The following is a 16,615-nucleotide window of genomic DNA, read 5'->3' as shown; positions in this document are numbered from 1 at the left end:
CTCTTGTCTTCAACTGGACTCTTTACGTACCTGGGAATGCCCTAGAAACTCTGGCACGTGCTTGCGTATTCAATCTGAACTCATATGAGCCTGAACCGGATCTGTAAGTTCCGTCCTCCATCTCCATTGTCCGCAATGAGGGTCCACGCAACGTCGGAATCCACATGCCGATGTATCCACTCGCCGACTTCCTGGACTGATCGATGCCATGCAGAGGCCGTATCGATTACAACAATGCGGGGGACGGAGTAAAACGTCGAATGAATGAATATTGAACGGAAAGAACGGATTCTTGAACCATTCAGATGATGGTGATCTCCCGTTCAGTCGGTTGGACCACCTCGGAAATCATCTAGAAAAGACGCCTAACCTGCATTCTTCCCATCCTTGTCCATTGTGGCATATCACCCCCTCACGCCCTGGGCCACTCCCACGATCTCCCCCTCACAGCAAGCCGAATCATCCCTTGCAGCTGATCATGGCTTCCTCTCCATTCTGGATTGAAACCGAAGACTGGCATACCGCCGGGGAACCTTTCCGTGTCGTTAAAACGCTTCCGAATGGCTACCTTCCCGAGTCTTCGACCGTTGCCCAGCGTCGTTTCGATATAATAGCAGATCCTCAGCATCCACTCGATCAGCTTCGTCAGTCGTTATGTCACGAACCTCGCGGTCACGCCGATATGTATGGCGGCTTTATCACGCCGCCTGATGATGCTGGAGCTGCTTTTGGAGTGCTCTTTTGGCATAAAGACGGCTTCTCCACAGCTTGTGGTCATGGAACGATTGCGCTTGGATATTGGGCTGTCGCGAATGGTATCGTCAAGGTCCCAGAGTCTGGAGAGGCCAAGGTCGACGTTGTGATCGATGTTCCATCCGGTCGAGTGGTGGCTAGCATGAATATCGTCGACGGCAAAGCTGTTGGCGCCGACTTTATCAACGTGACTAGCTATCAGTTGGCCAAGTCATTACCCGCTGCCGTGCCCTCACGAGGGACCGAGGTCAACGTCGATTTGGCATTTGGAGGAGCTGTCTATGCTACTTTGGATGCGGACCAACTTGGACTCAAGGTTGAGCCAAAGAATGTCAACGAGTTTATCAACATTGGGCGAGAAATCAAGGCGTCATTGGGAACTCGAGCTCACTACGGAACATATGACTGCTACGGAGTCATCTTTTTCAACGAGGAGGGCGATGAGGAAGGAATCGTGAGGCAGCGGAACGTTACAGTGTTTGCAGACGGCCAGATCGACCGATCGCCCTGTGGCTCTGGATCATGTGCTCGACTTGCAGTCTTATTTGCGCAGGGGAGAGTGGCACCCGGAAAGGCGAAGCTGCTGCACCGGTCGATCATCGCGTCGCAGTTCCAGGCGGAAGTCTTGTCGGAGGAGAAGTCGCCCGTGGAGGGGTTCCCTGCTTGTATTCCTCGTGTGACAGGTGAGGCGAAGTTGTGTGGGAGGATGAGTTTCTATATCGATCCTTCAGAAGACATCTATCCTGGGTTTCTTCTCCGATAGACAATACAAGAATAGTTTTACTTTCCACTATACTAAACTTCTTTCATTGTTGATATCTGGGATGTTGTGTCTCGCTCAAAGGAGGCAGTGGGGTAGCTCATGGCGACATGCAGCTCTTCAATGCAGTCATCACTATTTGCATTCAATGGGTTCACTTCCTAAGCGACTATCAAGCAAAAAAGGACGAGAAAAGATGTATTGTAGAAGTTTCCACCGAACTCCGGATATTAACGAGCATATCCACCTAGACTCGTTCCGCTCCACGATCCTCTTCGTCTTTAGGGTAGCTGTAAAGAGTTCGACTCGAGGCACCTTCTGAGAGGTGGTATTGATCCCTGCATCTTCTTGGCTGCCTTGAACACGAGTAAGACTCTTCTATTAATAAGGATTTGGTTTGTAATCGTAGATTGCTTTGTCTGCCTCAAACCCAACTCCCAATCAACTCCCATAACCTGGCACCTGGTTAAAATCTGGCTAAATCTTGCAGAAAGATGCAATCGATGCAAATCTTGACCAACAGTTCGTCCCATCTTCCCCACCCGCCTGCATCTTAGATGGAGTTGACACTACTCCTCAGATAGGCAAGTCAAGCCGGCTTATCTATGCTTATTCGCCAACTCGCTGTGAAGCTCCGCTTTCGGCCTAGTTTTGTCCGGTCCGAAAGTCCGAAATCCTCGCTTGCGACGTTAATACCCTTTCTGGTGATAGACGATGGAGGTGTAGAGACCGAGATTTTGCTTTGGAGGATCATGCTCGGTCTCGAGATATGTCCGTCTGTCCGTTAAAGAACCAGCCTTAAGAAGGAGGATCTGCCTCTTTGTCTAGTGCCGGTGCTAGACCTTGAGCTTACAAACCAGACACTTCGAGTCGTATAATCGATCAATAACATCATCACCATCTCCGCTTCCTCTGTGACTGTTTTCTGCGAGCTAAACACAGCGGACCCAATTATCAATTCCTTCACCAGACCCACACTCCAAAACCCAACGTCGCTTATAAGAAACGAGTCGCCATTCTTCGACCCTTCCATCGGGCGCACACCTTCACGCACACTTACCGACACTCCATATGGTTTCCACAAACGAAAAGGATTGCACCGTCGACGGGGTCCTCGACCAAGAGCGCAATGGATCTTCGCAGGAACCTTCGCTCCTGTTTGATCAGAAGGAGATTGAGAGGTTGGGACGAGAGCGTCCGGCGTGCTTTCACAGCTGGTACGCCGAGATAGGTTTCGTCTTTGCTGTTGTCGGGTCTATGATGGTTAGCGAGTACTTTGTCAGCGGGTTCAATATTGCGCTTCCTTCTCTTGCGAAGTCGTTGGATATTCCAGAGTCGGCTCGGACTTGGCCTGCGGCTGTCATCAACTTGACTACGGCAGCTCTCCTTCTACCTTTTGCACGACTATCCGAGATTCACGGCGGGCGATTAATCTTCTTGGGAGGTCACGTATGGTTGCTGGTTTGGTCATTGATCGCCGGGTTCAGCCAGAACCCAACCATGCTCATCGCCTGCCGAGCCATGCAGGGCTTGGGATCCTCCGCCTTCCTACCATCGAGTGTTGCTATCATGGCACGCATCTATCGCCCAGGACCTCGAAAGAATTTGGTCTTTGGAATGTTTGGAGCCTTTTCTTGCATTGGGTTTTATTCAGGCATCTTCTTTGGCGCCCTCGCTGCCCAAGTCCTCGGCTGGAAGTGGTACTTTTTCATCGGTGCCTGCTTCTGCGCTGGTATCTTTCTCGCAGGTCTTTTGACAATCCCCAAGAGCCAAGGTCATACACAACCTGATCTTGGGATGGATTGGATGGGAGCTTGCACTATCGTTCCTGGGCTGGCGCTGGTTGTGTACGCGTTGACGGACGGTGGAAACGCTCCTCAGGGTTGGCGGACACCTTACGTCTACATCACCCTGATCATCGGTGTCTTATTTCTTGCTTTGGCCTTTTACATCGAAGGCTGGAAGGCCAGTCAACCTCTGTTGCCCGCCGAAGTATTCAAGACAAAGTACATGACTCGCCTGATCATTGCTCTGTTCTTTTCCTACGGATCTTTTGGCCTGTTTCTCTTTTACGCCAGCTTCTAGTACGTCGCTCTGTCCAAGGTTCTCTGATCTGTTAGACTGACATTTGACCTAGTATCGAAGAAGTGTTGGGCATCTCCCCTTTGCTGACAGCAGCGTGGTTCATCCCTCTGGCGGCAGGTGGATTCATCCTAGCCGTCGTTGGTGGTTTTGTCCTTCACATTCTCAGCGGACGACTTTTGCTGCTGATCTCTGGATTTGGATTCCTTGGATGTTGCATATTATTCGCCCTCATTCCCGATAGTGGCAAGTCAAACAGCTTTCTCTACTGGGCGTTTGTCTTCCCTGCCATGGTACTCAGCACAATCGGCGTGGATATCGCATTCAACGTCACCAACATTTTCATCACAACATCCCTCCCCAGCCATCTCCAGGCAGTTGCTGGAGCCTTGATCACAAGCCTGCTCTACCTCGGCATGGCATTCTGGCTGGGCGTTGGAGAGATGGCCATTTCTGCCAAGAAGGACGCCGAAGGAGCAGAGAACGTGAGCCAGAGGAGTCAGTATCAGATTGGATTCTGGGCTGGTGCAGCACTTGCGGTCGCTGCTTTGCTCATCTTTATCACTGTCAAGATGGAGTCGGCCAAGGCGGATCTTACTGCAGATGAGAAGGCTGCGAGGGAACGGGAGAATGCAACTGAGCAAACAACAGAATGACGAACTTATTGAATCACGGGTATAATGGGGCATTGAGGACATTAAAAGTTATTGGTTTCATGGCATATATCCAGCAAGCACTGTTGTTAAAAGTGGAATGATAGACATGGGCACATCTAAGACAGGCTTCTTGATGTGGAAATAGACTAGGATTATCTATTTATATATAATGATATAAAAGACAACTCAACTACCCTTCCTAGTACCGGCGGCTTTTGCTTTCTGAGGTGTGTTGAGGCGTGCTTGAGCTCCCCGTTGAATGAGCGGCAATGAGCGAAAGAATGCTGTATGAAACGCAGCTGCAGATTGAACCATTAGAAACCTGAAGGAATCATTGCTTGCATTGTGAAAATAGAAGAAGAAGGCGTTTGGGGTCATCTTACCAAAGATGATCAGCCTTGATTTTGATCGCTAGATCACTTGCTTTTGCACTCAGGTCTCCCACAGTTTCCAGGCGCCCTCTTGGAAGCCAAGTAACTCTTGCAGACAGCATGGCCCGGCTTTCCCTGTTGTGCGCAGGGGATGAGGACTGGCTCTCTTGCCACGGTGTGGCCGCAGCCAGTGTAGATGACGTCGGAGTAGGTAAGCTCGCACATCTTGTCTGACGAAGAGGCGATGATCGGTTCAGTGTGTGCTTTTGCTGAGCAGGCTTGGGGTCGACGGGGTTTTAAGTAGCTGGCAAAATGCTGAGATGCGTGAGGAGGAGGAAGATGCTGAAGAACAGAGCTCAACGGCCTGTAGAACGATTCGGCGCAACAAAGAGAGCCCAACCGAACGCATAACATGCTGTTTGTTGTTATTGGTTGTGGATCGACGGTTTTGAATGATTAGGCACGTACAATGAATACAAAGAAACCATGAAACAATGCTCAAGAAAACCCTTTGCAGGGACTGGTTTGATGTACAAGGGAGGGTCTACAATGACCAACCTGTTTGTTAATTACAACCAGGTTTTGAGCTCTCTCAGTTGGTGTTGGTGTTGAGATTGATATTAGAATAGGTACCTAGACGTGAATGAAATGGCATCATTCAGTGGCCTCGATGCATGCTCTGTTTGTCATTCGAGCCTGCAAGTGATGAAGCATAAACAAAACCTGCGACCTATCCAAACCTAATCAAGCAACGATATTTCCTTTGAGTGATATTCACGCTGAGCAAGTCAGTATCAAAGTGTCATCCTGACCAAATAGGCATCTAATGAAGACTACTGGAAGTAAAAGAGACTACCATCCTGATCACTGATGACCAGATATCTCGGCTTTCGTTCTTGAGGCTGTGTTGACCCTAGGCAAGATGTTGGGTAGCGAAGTACGGACTGACAAGTGTTGATGGCTGGAAAGAAAGTTTGCAATATGCTATTGTGTGCTGATGTGACCTGTGACCTCCTAACGAAGGCCAAGTAAGAAAAGGAGAATACCGAGCTGAGAAGGATCAGGCACCATCTGCCTCTCCCTGGTCACGACCAGAGCCCCCGAGGACAAAGAGATGGTCGTCCTCAAGTCCAATTGTTTCTTGTCGGTTCTTGAATTCGTCTACGCAAGTTGAATAATGCGACGTGCCTGACTGCTTGTCAACGTCTACCCGCCGATGAAGTCTTGGATGTCGTGTCCCGTAGGATACTTGACGCTTGAGAGGCTCAAATGCTGCAGCTGAAAATCTCCAACCTGGTATCTCCATGCGGGGACGTCGAAATTGAAGCTGATTTTCGGCCGAGACCAGTCAGCAGACCAGTCCCAAGTGGAGAGCTTGTGTGGATTTGACAAGGCGGTGATGGTGGCACGGGAATGCCCGCACCTTGGCTCCGCTGATGACTGGGATCATCCTAGAAGAAGTGTTTATGGTCTGCAAAGGGTCCAAGTTTATTATCCCTTGGCCATGTCTTGGACCATGTCGTGCATTCATCTCGCTACCTGGTGCTTGATGAGCTTGGCTGCCGATCAGAATGAGAAAAACACTCATGACGCGTGGCTTGAGAATGGGCTTCACAGAAACGCCCTTGGGTTCTTCAGCTGGTGTTTGGCCTCAATATTGAAGCGAAATCTCGATAGAAGCAGCCACTCAAGACAAGATTCACCTCCCAACCTCTCGATTTTCCTCATGCATGCACGGAAACTAGCTTCAACCTTCAGCTCTTGGCCCGCCGTAGATCCCGAACATCCCTGCTCGACAGATTTCCTTGGCACGGCGGCGCCTCGGGAGAATCAGCTCAACCGCAAAGAGCGGCTTGCGTACAAAAGGGCCTCAAAGCCTGCGGGGAAACGGGAGCTACCAGGACGGTCCGAGCCTGTCGCTGACACAGAAGAAGCCGTGAATGGTTAGAGCTGCTGGAAGATGGAGAGCTGAAGGCTTCCGTGTCTCAGATGGCCCACTGCCCAGCTGATGGTACAAGCTGCAGGCGAGAGGGTAGCTTTGGACCATGATCGACATTGGAACCAGAATTGGCGAATCATTTTGGTTCGTCTCTTTTTGAGAGAAATATCTCTCGGCTTGTGTCAAGCGATCACAATATGTAGCTATCGTTAGTAGCGGCAGTCGTGATGCATCCTTGCTGCCGAGGGAGCGGAGTGAGTCTGGTATAAAGGCAGGCGCCCATCGCAACATCTTCCATCTCGTCACCTCCATTTGCTCTTCATCTTCTTCTCTCCATCTTTAGGTCTGAATATGCGGTTCCTTTCCACTCTCGTCGCTTCGGCGCTCATCTCTCTCGGCAATGCTGCTGCCATTGCTCGAGGGGATGTCCCTCCCGTGCCTCAGACCCAATACGATGCCATCATCGTGGGAGGTGGTCCTGCTGGCCTCGCTGCCTTGAGTGGCCTTGCTCGTGTGCGTCGAAATGTTCTCCTCATCGACTCGGGGGAGTATAGAAATGCTCCTACTCGACACATGCACGATGTCCCTGGCTTCGATGGTGAGTATTATCGTGTCTGCCGCTGTGTCGCACTAACACATCCCAGGTGTCACACCTGCGTACTACCGCTGGGCCGCGCGTAAGCAGCTGTCTTACTATGACACTGTCAAGATGGAGAATGGAACCGTCACCGACATTAAGGCTCGCGACGAGAACACCTGGTTCTCTGTCACTGTCGACTACGGTAACAAGCAGAAGAAGACCTTGACCGCACGCAAGATCGTCCTCGCCACTGGACTTCGTGACATTCTTCCCGAGACACCTGGCGTCGAAGAGGCTTGGGGCAAGGGTATCTTCTGGTGCCCTTGGTGCGACGGCCACGAGCACGCCGATCAGCCACTCGGACTCCTCGGCCCTCTAGACAAGGTTGCTGGCATGGTCCGTGAGATGCTGACCCTGAACACTGACATTGTCGCCTTTGTCAACGGAACCGACACTCGAGATTCCCGTGCCCTGGCCGCCAAGGATCTTCCTAAGTGGGAGGCATACCTCAACATCCACAACGTCACGGTCGACAACCGCACCATCACCGAGATTGAGAGGGTTGCCGAGGGAGCCAACGAGCACGCAGACCCCAGTCTTCCCAGTGTTCCTGAGAACGACTGGTTCAACGTCAAGTTTGACAAGGGAGAGCCCGTCGGCCGAGCTGCGTTCCTGGCCAGTTTCCCCGACGAGCAGCGATCTGACGTTGGAGAGAAGGCAGGAGTTCAACTGTATGGTGGTCGTCTGGCTGCTAACCAGTCTGCGGGTCTTGTCACAAACATTCCCGGCATCTACGCCGTTGGTGACGCCAACTCGGATAACGTCACGAACGTGCCACATGCCCTCTTCAGTGGCAAGCGGACAGCCGTGTTCCTACACGGTGAGTAGCCTTTGTGTGTAACGTGTACGTGCACTAATGATCATGCAGTCAAACTCGAGAGAGAGGACCAAGCCGAGGAGCTTGCTGGAGAGCCCGCCAAGCGTGACACCCATCTGCAGGCACGCGATGTTTGGGAGGCGATGAATGGCAAGCGGGGAGATATGCTGTATGCTGGAAAGTTTGATCAGTAATGAGTTGGAACGCGAAAATGAATACCTGTAGCAATGAGATAGCAGGTCTTGATGAGTACATTTAATGCATTCGTATGTTGATCTCTGCCGTGGCCTGACAAGTGTGTACTTTGACCCGAGTTGCAAGAGTGACTTGAGATTGAAAATAACTACACAGGTCAAGACTCCATCCATATAGATATGGAATGCTAAGAAAATCACTCGGTGCACATCACGTGGATGCTTAGCAAGGTGTTTCTATGAAGCATTCATGCCACACTTGTCAAATGTCAACTGAATGCCTGAGTTTGAGATGCCCCAGAACTACATTAACAGCCAATTGTCTTCAGAGCCGAGTTAAGTAAGCAGGCTATCCTCAGCCAAATGCTATAGAGAGGAGAGTGTTCTTACATTCAGGAACACATGCTTTTCTGCTCCTTGATGTCTTTCCGATGAGGGCCATGCTTCTTTGGCTTAAGAACAGCCAACTTCCTTTGATATAATGAGATGGAATGCACAAGACTGAAATTGGCGACTAAGAGGAAGCTTTAGTTTTAGCCTTGGAACTAGCTTAATCACTCGCCAAGAACTTGATCTTTCTCTTTATATGGCCCGAGGATAGTTTCCATCAAGATGATAGATTTTTTAGAAAAAAAAAAACAAAGACACTGGATGTGCGTTGATCGTGACTATATAGATAGGTAGTTTCCCCTAGATGACGGAATCGAGAATGAACAAGTCATTGAGTGATGAGAGAAGCATATGAAGGGGTGTAAGCGCCATAGCTAGTATGTAGAGCTAGGTTAATAGACGAGCAAAACATGGAAAATGATGTATCATGATGACACGCTGTACTGACGACTAGTGGTATTTTATCGCCATGATATCTAATATTGTCAGGCGTCATAACATCCCCTTCGGCAGTCCCTGTAGCATCCGCCTTCCGAGCGATGGGTCGAAGCTATTCCCAACTTGCACATTCTCCGCTGAGTCATCAGATCAGCAACATGGGTCCCCCTGGCATAGCTTAGCTACCAACTGTCGGATTCAAGTTTGGACTCCTTCCTTGCGAACTCTTGCCCTTTGGCGACCTGGCCTATTCCGAGGGAACGTAAGGACTAGTCGCCGACATGCCTCCGAAACGGGCTTGCGACTTGTGTTACTCCAAGAAGGTGGGTTGCTCTGTGGCGTCTGCTGTTTCCTTGTTGATACTGACGGTTTGTAGATCTCCTGCGACCGGTCAGATCGAGACGCTGCCTGCGACTGGTGTAGGCATCATCAGCTCACCTGCACATTTGACAGGGCGAGGGCTAGAAAGCGATGCCCAAAGCCTAGGTAGGACAATGCGTGACAAGCGTTGGGCGTCCCTGACTTGTGTATGTCTAGGATAGAGAATAGCGTCTTTGCGGTAGAACGCAGTCTGTCGAGCCAGCTGCAACCCGTTGACTTTGTTCTGGACCGGGTCATGATGGACCAAGTCAACTCTAGTACTTCTTCCTCACCTTTTGTGCAGGAATCACAACCGGGTCACTGCGGTATCTTTGCCCAGGAAAATTTCAAACCCGATGATCTCCTAGAATCGTCAATGCCTTTGGCCGAAAGCCATCTTTCGCAGCTTAACGACCTCGGTTGCCTGGATAGAGAGACGGCCTGGCAGATTCTTCAAGCATACTCCGAGTCTTCTGTACGATATGTCCTACCCCTTGTCGACCCAGTTCTCTTCCAGGATAGCCTCGAGCTCGCATACTCCTCCGAGGAAACCATTCAAGCGTCTCAACGAGCTCAGGCACAGGGAAGTATCTTGGCCCTCATTTCTGTTCTGAGCTTTCTCGACGACCACGCCTTGTCTCTCTCGCACGACCTGGGAATGAAGTGTGCGTCTCAGGCATCGGCCCTGGTAGAGTTCACGAATGAAGAGGCTAGCCTCTTGAATCTCCAGACTGTTTCTTTGCTGGTATGTCTTGCGCATGTTCATAGGATACGGCAGCTGATGATTATCAAGCGACTTCAATGTGCCTTTACTGGCCAGATCTCAGGTGCTATCAAGAGGCATGAAACTGCCTGTCGTCTCGTCAAGGAGCTTGGCTGCCATACTATGGGGGTTGGTGGATCAGGACTTGAGAACACGGCTTACAACCAGCGCGAGAATCGAGAGCTGCGCACATTGTTTTGGCATAGCTACATTACCGACAAGCAGATTATCATGCGAACCGGCATGGAACCTCTTCTACCTGATGACATCTGCGACCTGACACTCCCGAAGGACTGCAGCGCCTCCAAAGGATATCCCATCCCCGAACTCAAAGACGGAGGCATGTCTCTACCGCCGTACGGGGTCTTGTCGCCTTGTCTTGTGGGGGATATCCAACTCAGCATCCTCAAGTCCAAGGTCTGGCGACTCCTGTACTCGACCGAGGCACGGCAGAGGTCCGAGGCGGAGCTACTGTGGGCGGTACGCGAGCTCGACGGTGAGCTGGAAGCCTGGAGGATGTCTGTCCCTACAAAGCTGAGACCGACATTCTTGATCGCTGACAAGAGGCACATCTCGCCTCCTGAGATTGATCTACCGTCCTGGGTGCGGCATCATGCTACTACTCTGCATTTGGAGTATCGTCATCTGTTTATTACTATACACCAAGCCAACGCGAGATATCAATTTTCCAAGGGTTCGGATAGCTTGGAGCATGCGTGGAGTAGTAGCGTTCAGTCTAGCATTACGTTGGCGCTTGAGGCTAGTCGCTCGACACTGTTGTATCTGGAGACGGTGCTGGATCGGCTCGCAAAGGAAATGTTCTGGTGAGTCCTAACAACCTCTGAGCTGCTAGGGATTGCATGACGGTAACCATTGAGCGTGCAGGATGTGTATTCACTACCCCATCGTCGCCCTGCGAACCCTATTCGTAAACATCGTGGCCAACCCGTCAGGCCCAGATGCAAAGTCTGATCTACAGCTCCTCTGCTCCACGGCTAGCTTGATCGAGCGGATGCCCATGTCTAACAGGCTTGTTCACGGGAAGGTGTACATCCAAAAGATAGAGGAAGAGATTTCTGGGTTGGTTGAGTATGTACGGAGTCTAAAGGGTTGATGTTTACTGGTGATGGTTTTGAGCCTTGTTTTCTACTTGACCATATAGATGGTCTGGGCGAGAATGGTGACTCACGTTTGCTTGAATCTGGAATAGATATTGGCCGTGGGTATGTGTGCTTGATATACCTAGTTATATGTACTTCTCTTGAGAATGGAAGTCAATAAAGGAGTTGCTCATAGCTATTGGATTATAGACTCGTTAGAAATAATGTTGAAATCGCCTCATCGAGATGCCCACCCCGTGATGTTCGGAATCAGGGTGGTTTGTCAATCCTGAGAACTACTTCGAGCTATCCGAGTCCCATTCTCTCAATAGTCCATTCAACTGCTCATGGCGCAAAAGAGCGTCGTCAAAAGAGACCAGCCCTTTCCTGTTACCCTCTGCAAACCTCTCGTAGACAGTAGCAACGCTACGACTGACAAGGGGAAGCTCTTCCTGCCAATCCTTCCATTGCCAAGCAATCTCCTCAACCTTGCCGGTATCAAAATCATCAACTTCAATAGTCACGGGTTTATCGTAGCTATTAGCATGCAGAGACGTTCCACCCTCGGCCTTGAGTCTAATCTCTCCCTTTTCACCGTTGATGGTAAAGACGAGGGGGGCCTCTCCTGGGAAGGGCTGGCCCCGACGGAAGCGGATGAGGACACTTGCGCCCTCTTGGGAGTTCTCTGATTCTTTGAGAGTGCCGGTCGCAAAGATTAGGTCTGGGACGTCTGACTTGACTGTGCTGATGATTTTGTTTGTTGTTGGGTCACGGACTTTGACGTTGGGACGTTGGAGGTGGAGGCGGCTCTTGAAGTTGCCAATGTCGCCCAAGATGTATTGGACTTGGTCAAAGACTAATCTAGTGTTAGTAGTGTTTCGCTCTTTCGGGAAAGCATTAACTTACGGTGACCAAGGCCGATGGTATAAATGTTGCCGCCCACAGCCCGCCGAGTAAAGTAATCCAATATAGATGGCAATACCTCACGGTCATTGGTGCCTCCAGAAGCACGAAGTTCACTGCTAAGAACCTTTCCAATGCGGCCTTGCCGTAGAAGCTCGTGGATCTTGACAATAGGCGGCGCAACACGACCTTGAAGGCCGACGATAGTACGACTACCGCTTTCTTTGGCGAGAGTAGCAAGTTCTCTAGCATGCTCGTCATCTTGCGCTAGAGGCCACTCCACGTAGACAGCCTTTCCAGCTCTGACACTAGGCAAGGCAGTTGAATGATGAACGTCGACGCGGGTAATGACAACCACTAGATCAATCTCATCATCGGCAGCAAGAGACTCGGGGTCGCCATATGCCTTTGTCTCTGCGGGTAGTTCAAAGTGCTGAATAGCTTTGTGAGCAGCTTCTACACTGCTATTGCAAAGAGCCACGATCTGATACTTGGACTTGCCGCGCGGGGAGAGGAGGTATGGCAGATGGGCGACAGCGGCCCAGGAGGTTTTGGCCGAGGCGGAGAGGCCGATGAGGGCGGTGCGAATGGGAGCCATTTTGATACTCTTTTACTCGAATTGAGTATTTACAGTTGATAGATTCATTGAGAATCAAGGCGTCTTTTATCTTGAGATGTGATGCCAAGATGTGAGATGGATGATGCCATCCTGATTTCTAATCATGGATTTGTCAGGTTGCTCACAGTGAGATATCTGCACCAAATTGGGTATTGTTGGGCGAAGGGTAAGCACGTTGTCTGTTTCTGGGCTTCGTACAATGGGTATATATTCAATTGGGGTTACAGAAATATCTTGACGGAACTGTGCTACATGCGAGCCTTTATAGTGGCATCAATGTGGATTGGGTAGAGCTGGCTTCACGAACTGGGTTATGCTGGTTTGAACAAAACACAGGGTTTAATTGCTTTAAAACCATTCGAATTCGTAAAGTAGCCGAGGCATTGATAATAAATTCCACCGTCTCCAACGTCCATGCGACACCCAGATGAAACGTTCCGTTCAACACCAAAAATCGGCTGATCCCCCATGACATCCACTTACCCCAGAGGCCCAGACCAATCGCGAGAAATCTCCGACGACAGATTTTCCGACGGCAATTGCCTCTGCGGGATATATCGAATTTAGGCATCAGCATTTTGATACCGTGATCATCTCGTGGAGGCTCTGCGGAGTGCCCCATATCTCGTTTGGACGGTGCTCGGCCGGTCGCTTTGGGGGTGGAGAAATGGGTGTGATATGCTTACTACAGAGTTGAGACGGGGTCTGCTCACTCACAGACGGGGTTCACTGGTGTGCTGAATTCTCTCCCTGTATCAACAACTCCATGCCAAGTAAGAGGCTCTGTCTAGCCAAGAATTGCCCAGTCTTCAGCTCCTTCTTGGCCGAACTTCCCGGGAGATGTGACGGACCAAGCTTGTCGATCTTGAGCCGCAAGTGAAAAAAAGTACCCGCTGTGACGCAATAGATTCTACTCCCGACAGACTAACCAGGGAATAAACTGGGCGAACAGAACTTCAAAGGCTTCTATTGTGGAGCATATGTGGAGATCAAGAATTGTGCTGCCTGGAGGTCAACGTCTCGTGGTTGTTCGAGTTTTTGTAAAAAATGCTTTTATTGCCTCCTTTTGTGGACTGAGACGTCATTTTACAAGATGCGCTTGTCAGTTAACAGTCGGTCCGGTTTTGTCGGCCGAGTCAGTTCGGGCTTCAGCTTGTAGGTTAGCCATGGGAATCCTGAAGGTAAGATGAGGCAAAATGGAATAAGATCAGCATGATTTACCTACCCCGGCTGCACCCAACACGTCCCAGCGTCTGCACAATGAAATAACCGCATCCAACAACCTTGCCCCCCAGACTTGACTCTTGCTGCTCGCATCGGGATATCCGTCGGATAGAACGGCTCGTCCTTCTCCACACAGACGTCCCCACGACACCATCTGGAATGGGCATGTGTCTTGGTTTGCTTCCATGGAAACCGGGACGTTGCTAACGTGCTGTGATGTCAATGTGGGTTTTGTCTTGTTGGTCGGAGCTGCCGTGGTGATCGCTCAGTTTGTTATAAGAGAAAGATACCCCGTAGACGTAATGAAATTCTCGTGGACAGCCTCAATGACCTCGGTCTTGTCATCATCACAATGCCAACCCATTTTTCAAATGACCCCCCACAGGTCATCAATCAAGATGACCTGCACATTGCCAACTCACGTCTAGAAGGATCAACAGACCACAGCCCTTCCAGCGGTGATGAGCGCACCGTCCACAACGCCAGCGGCGGCGGCCTCGAGAAGATGGGCACCTACGACAAGTACGAGATCACAGAGGATGACTGCTACGAAGAGCTGGGCTACTCATTCCCCAAGTGGAAGAAGTGGTACATCCTCACCGTCATCTTTTGGGTTCAGGTCTCGATGAACTTCAACACTTCGCTGTACTCCAATGCCATTCCTGGTATTTCGGAGGAGTTTGGCGTGAGTGCACAAGGAGCCCGGTGCGGAGCCATGATCTTTCTCGTCCTCTACGCCTTTGGCTGTGAGCTCTGGGCTCCTTGGTCGGAAGAGTTTGGTCGTTGGCCAATCATGCAGGCATCACTGTTTCTCGTCAACATCTGGCAGCTGCCCGTTGCCCTTGCGCCCAACTTTGCTTCCATCATGGTTGGTCGGGCGCTTGGCGGCTTGTCGTCTGCTGGTGGGTCTGTGACGCTGGGTATGATTGCCGATATGTGGGAGGCGGATAATCAGCAGTATGCTGTTGCGTATGTGGTGTTTTCTTCGGTTGGTGGATCAGTGCTTGGTCCCATCGTTGGTGGTTTCACGGAGCAGTTTCTCGACTGGAGGTAAGTTAAACCACCTACTTGAGTAAGCATGTCTGACATTGTTAGGTGGTCCATCTGGATCCAGCTCATCCTGGGAGGCTTCATCCAAATCGTCCACTTCTTCACCGTCCCCGAGACCCGAAGCACCATCCTCATGAACCGCATCGCCAAGAAGCGCAGAAAGGAGACCAACGCCAACATCTGGGGTCCCGACGAGCTCGTCCCCTTCCGAGACCGTTTCTCAGCCAAGGAGATTCTCATCACCTGGACCCGCCCCTTCAAGATGTTCCTCACCGAGCCTATCGTGCTGGTCCTTTCTCTGCTCTCCGGCTTCTCTGATGCCCTCATCTTTATGTTTATCCAGTCTTTTGCTCTGGTTTATGCGCAGTGGGACTTCTCGACCATTGCGGTCGGTCTTTCGTTTATTCCCATTGGCATTGGATACCTGATTGCTTGGCTTGCTTTTATCCCTGCCATCTGGAAGAATGTCAAGGAGCGAAAGGAGAAGCCGCATGATGAGAGGGCTCAATACGAGTCTCGTCTGTGGTTCTTACTTTACACTGCTCCCTGCCTGCCAATTGGCCTGATTGGGTTTGCTTGGACAATCCAGGGTCCTCCTATCCATTGGATTGGATCCATGATTTTTGCTGCAATTGTGGGAATCGCCAACTACTCCATCTACATGGCCACCATCGACTACATGATTTGCGCCTGTGAGTATCCTCAACCTCTACATAAAACCTGTACTAATTATCAAAGATGGACCCTACTCTGCTTCAGCAACCGGTGGCAACGGCTGGGCTCGAGATTTCCTCGCTGGTGTCTTGACCGTCCCCGCCACGCCGTTCTTCCAAAACATTGGAAAGTCATCCGGAAAGAACCTCGAATACGCCTCAACGATTCTATTTTGTATCTCTTTCGTGCTTGTAGTTGCCGTGTACGTCATCTACTGGAAGGGTCCAGCTCTGCGAAAGAGGTCGCCGTTTGCCCAACGGTTGGCGGATGAGCGACAGGAAGTGCAGGCCGAGGGTCGTCGTGGAAGCATCGCCTATGATACTAGGCGGAGGAGTAAGTTTTTACTGAATAAACTTTGAGGAACATGGCTAACGATATTTCAGGCTCAGCTGCGTCTGCGGATGTTGAGCGTCCCGTATACCCCCGTCAGTACAGCAACTCGCATCGTTTCTTTGGTGAGAGTCGTGTTACTCCTCGCCATACGCCCCGTGGCACCCCTTCAGCCAGTCGGGCCAACAGTGTCCACAACGTCAGGAGGTAAAAGAAGAGAAAAGACACTCTCTTTGTGTGACTTTATGAGCTGTACATGACACTCGTTTGCATTGGAACTGGCGTCGGTTGGCAGCCGTGGTGTTTTGGTGCCTAAGCATAGCCGGATTTTTTAGACTGCATATCGATGAAACCTGGACGATTGTATATAAATCTTTGAAAAAATGCATAAACATTGTCAAACTCACCGTTATATCTGAAGCACGATCAGACGACTATGGCTATCTAGATGGAGGTTGACCCGGAGCTACTGTGACGTCATTGGGCCAGTCAACCTCCCATCACCAAACCAC

The 16,615-nt window shown here is 50.6% G+C and overlaps 6 protein-coding genes across 6 annotated transcripts; 5 read left to right on the top strand and 1 right to left on the bottom strand.

The window, feature by feature from the left end:
- Positions 1 to 478: 478 nt before the first annotated feature.
- Positions 479 to 1,516, top strand: NCS57_01100800 (uncharacterized protein; the record flags this gene model as incomplete). Its single annotated transcript, XM_053060731.1, has 1 exon — positions 479 to 1,516. The coding sequence occupies one exon, from the start codon at positions 479 to 481 to the stop codon at positions 1,514 to 1,516; it is 1,038 nt and encodes a 345-aa protein (XP_052909117.1).
- Positions 1,517 to 2,584: 1,068 nt separating this feature from the next.
- NCS57_01100700 (MFS domain-containing protein) lies at positions 2,585 to 4,251 on the top strand (the record flags this gene model as incomplete). The annotated part of the gene is made up of 2 exons (XM_053060730.1): positions 2,585 to 3,597; positions 3,651 to 4,251. 2 exons carry the CDS (start codon positions 2,585 to 2,587, stop codon positions 4,249 to 4,251), a joined length of 1,614 nt encoding a protein of 537 aa, XP_052909116.1.
- A 2,655-nt stretch (positions 4,252 to 6,906) lies between these two features.
- Positions 6,907 to 8,212, top strand: NCS57_01100600 (Pyr-redox-2 domain-containing protein; the record flags this gene model as incomplete). The annotated part of the gene is made up of 3 exons (XM_053060729.1): positions 6,907 to 7,159; positions 7,206 to 8,021; positions 8,070 to 8,212. The coding sequence occupies 3 exons, from the start codon at positions 6,907 to 6,909 to the stop codon at positions 8,210 to 8,212; spliced, it is 1,212 nt and encodes a 403-aa protein (XP_052909115.1).
- Positions 8,213 to 9,321: 1,109 nt separating this feature from the next.
- Positions 9,322 to 11,277, top strand: NCS57_01100500 (Fungal-trans domain-containing protein; the record flags this gene model as incomplete). The annotated part of the gene is made up of 5 exons (XM_053060728.1): positions 9,322 to 9,363; positions 9,417 to 9,526; positions 9,578 to 10,145; positions 10,194 to 10,987; positions 11,049 to 11,277. 5 exons carry the CDS (start codon positions 9,322 to 9,324, stop codon positions 11,275 to 11,277), a joined length of 1,743 nt encoding a protein of 580 aa, XP_052909114.1.
- A 282-nt stretch (positions 11,278 to 11,559) lies between these two features.
- On the bottom strand, positions 11,560 to 12,764 carry NCS57_01100400 (GFO-IDH-MocA domain-containing protein; the record flags this gene model as incomplete). Its single annotated transcript, XM_053060727.1, has 2 exons — positions 11,560 to 12,119; positions 12,170 to 12,764. 2 exons carry the CDS (start codon positions 12,762 to 12,764, stop codon positions 11,560 to 11,562), a joined length of 1,155 nt encoding a protein of 384 aa, XP_052909113.1.
- A 1,597-nt stretch (positions 12,765 to 14,361) lies between these two features.
- On the top strand, positions 14,362 to 16,314 carry NCS57_01100300 (MFS domain-containing protein; the record flags this gene model as incomplete). The annotated part of the gene is made up of 4 exons (XM_053060726.1): positions 14,362 to 15,059; positions 15,105 to 15,751; positions 15,798 to 16,106; positions 16,157 to 16,314. 4 exons carry the CDS (start codon positions 14,362 to 14,364, stop codon positions 16,312 to 16,314), a joined length of 1,812 nt encoding a protein of 603 aa, XP_052909112.1.
- Between the last annotated feature and the right edge of the window lie 301 nt (positions 16,315 to 16,615).

This window comes from Fusarium keratoplasticum, chromosome 9, assembly GCF_025433545.1.
Source record: "Fusarium keratoplasticum isolate Fu6.1 chromosome 9, whole genome shotgun sequence".
Lineage (NCBI taxonomy): Eukaryota > Fungi > Ascomycota > Sordariomycetes > Hypocreales > Nectriaceae > Fusarium > Fusarium keratoplasticum.
This window is presented reverse-complemented; position numbering and strand designations above follow the sequence as displayed.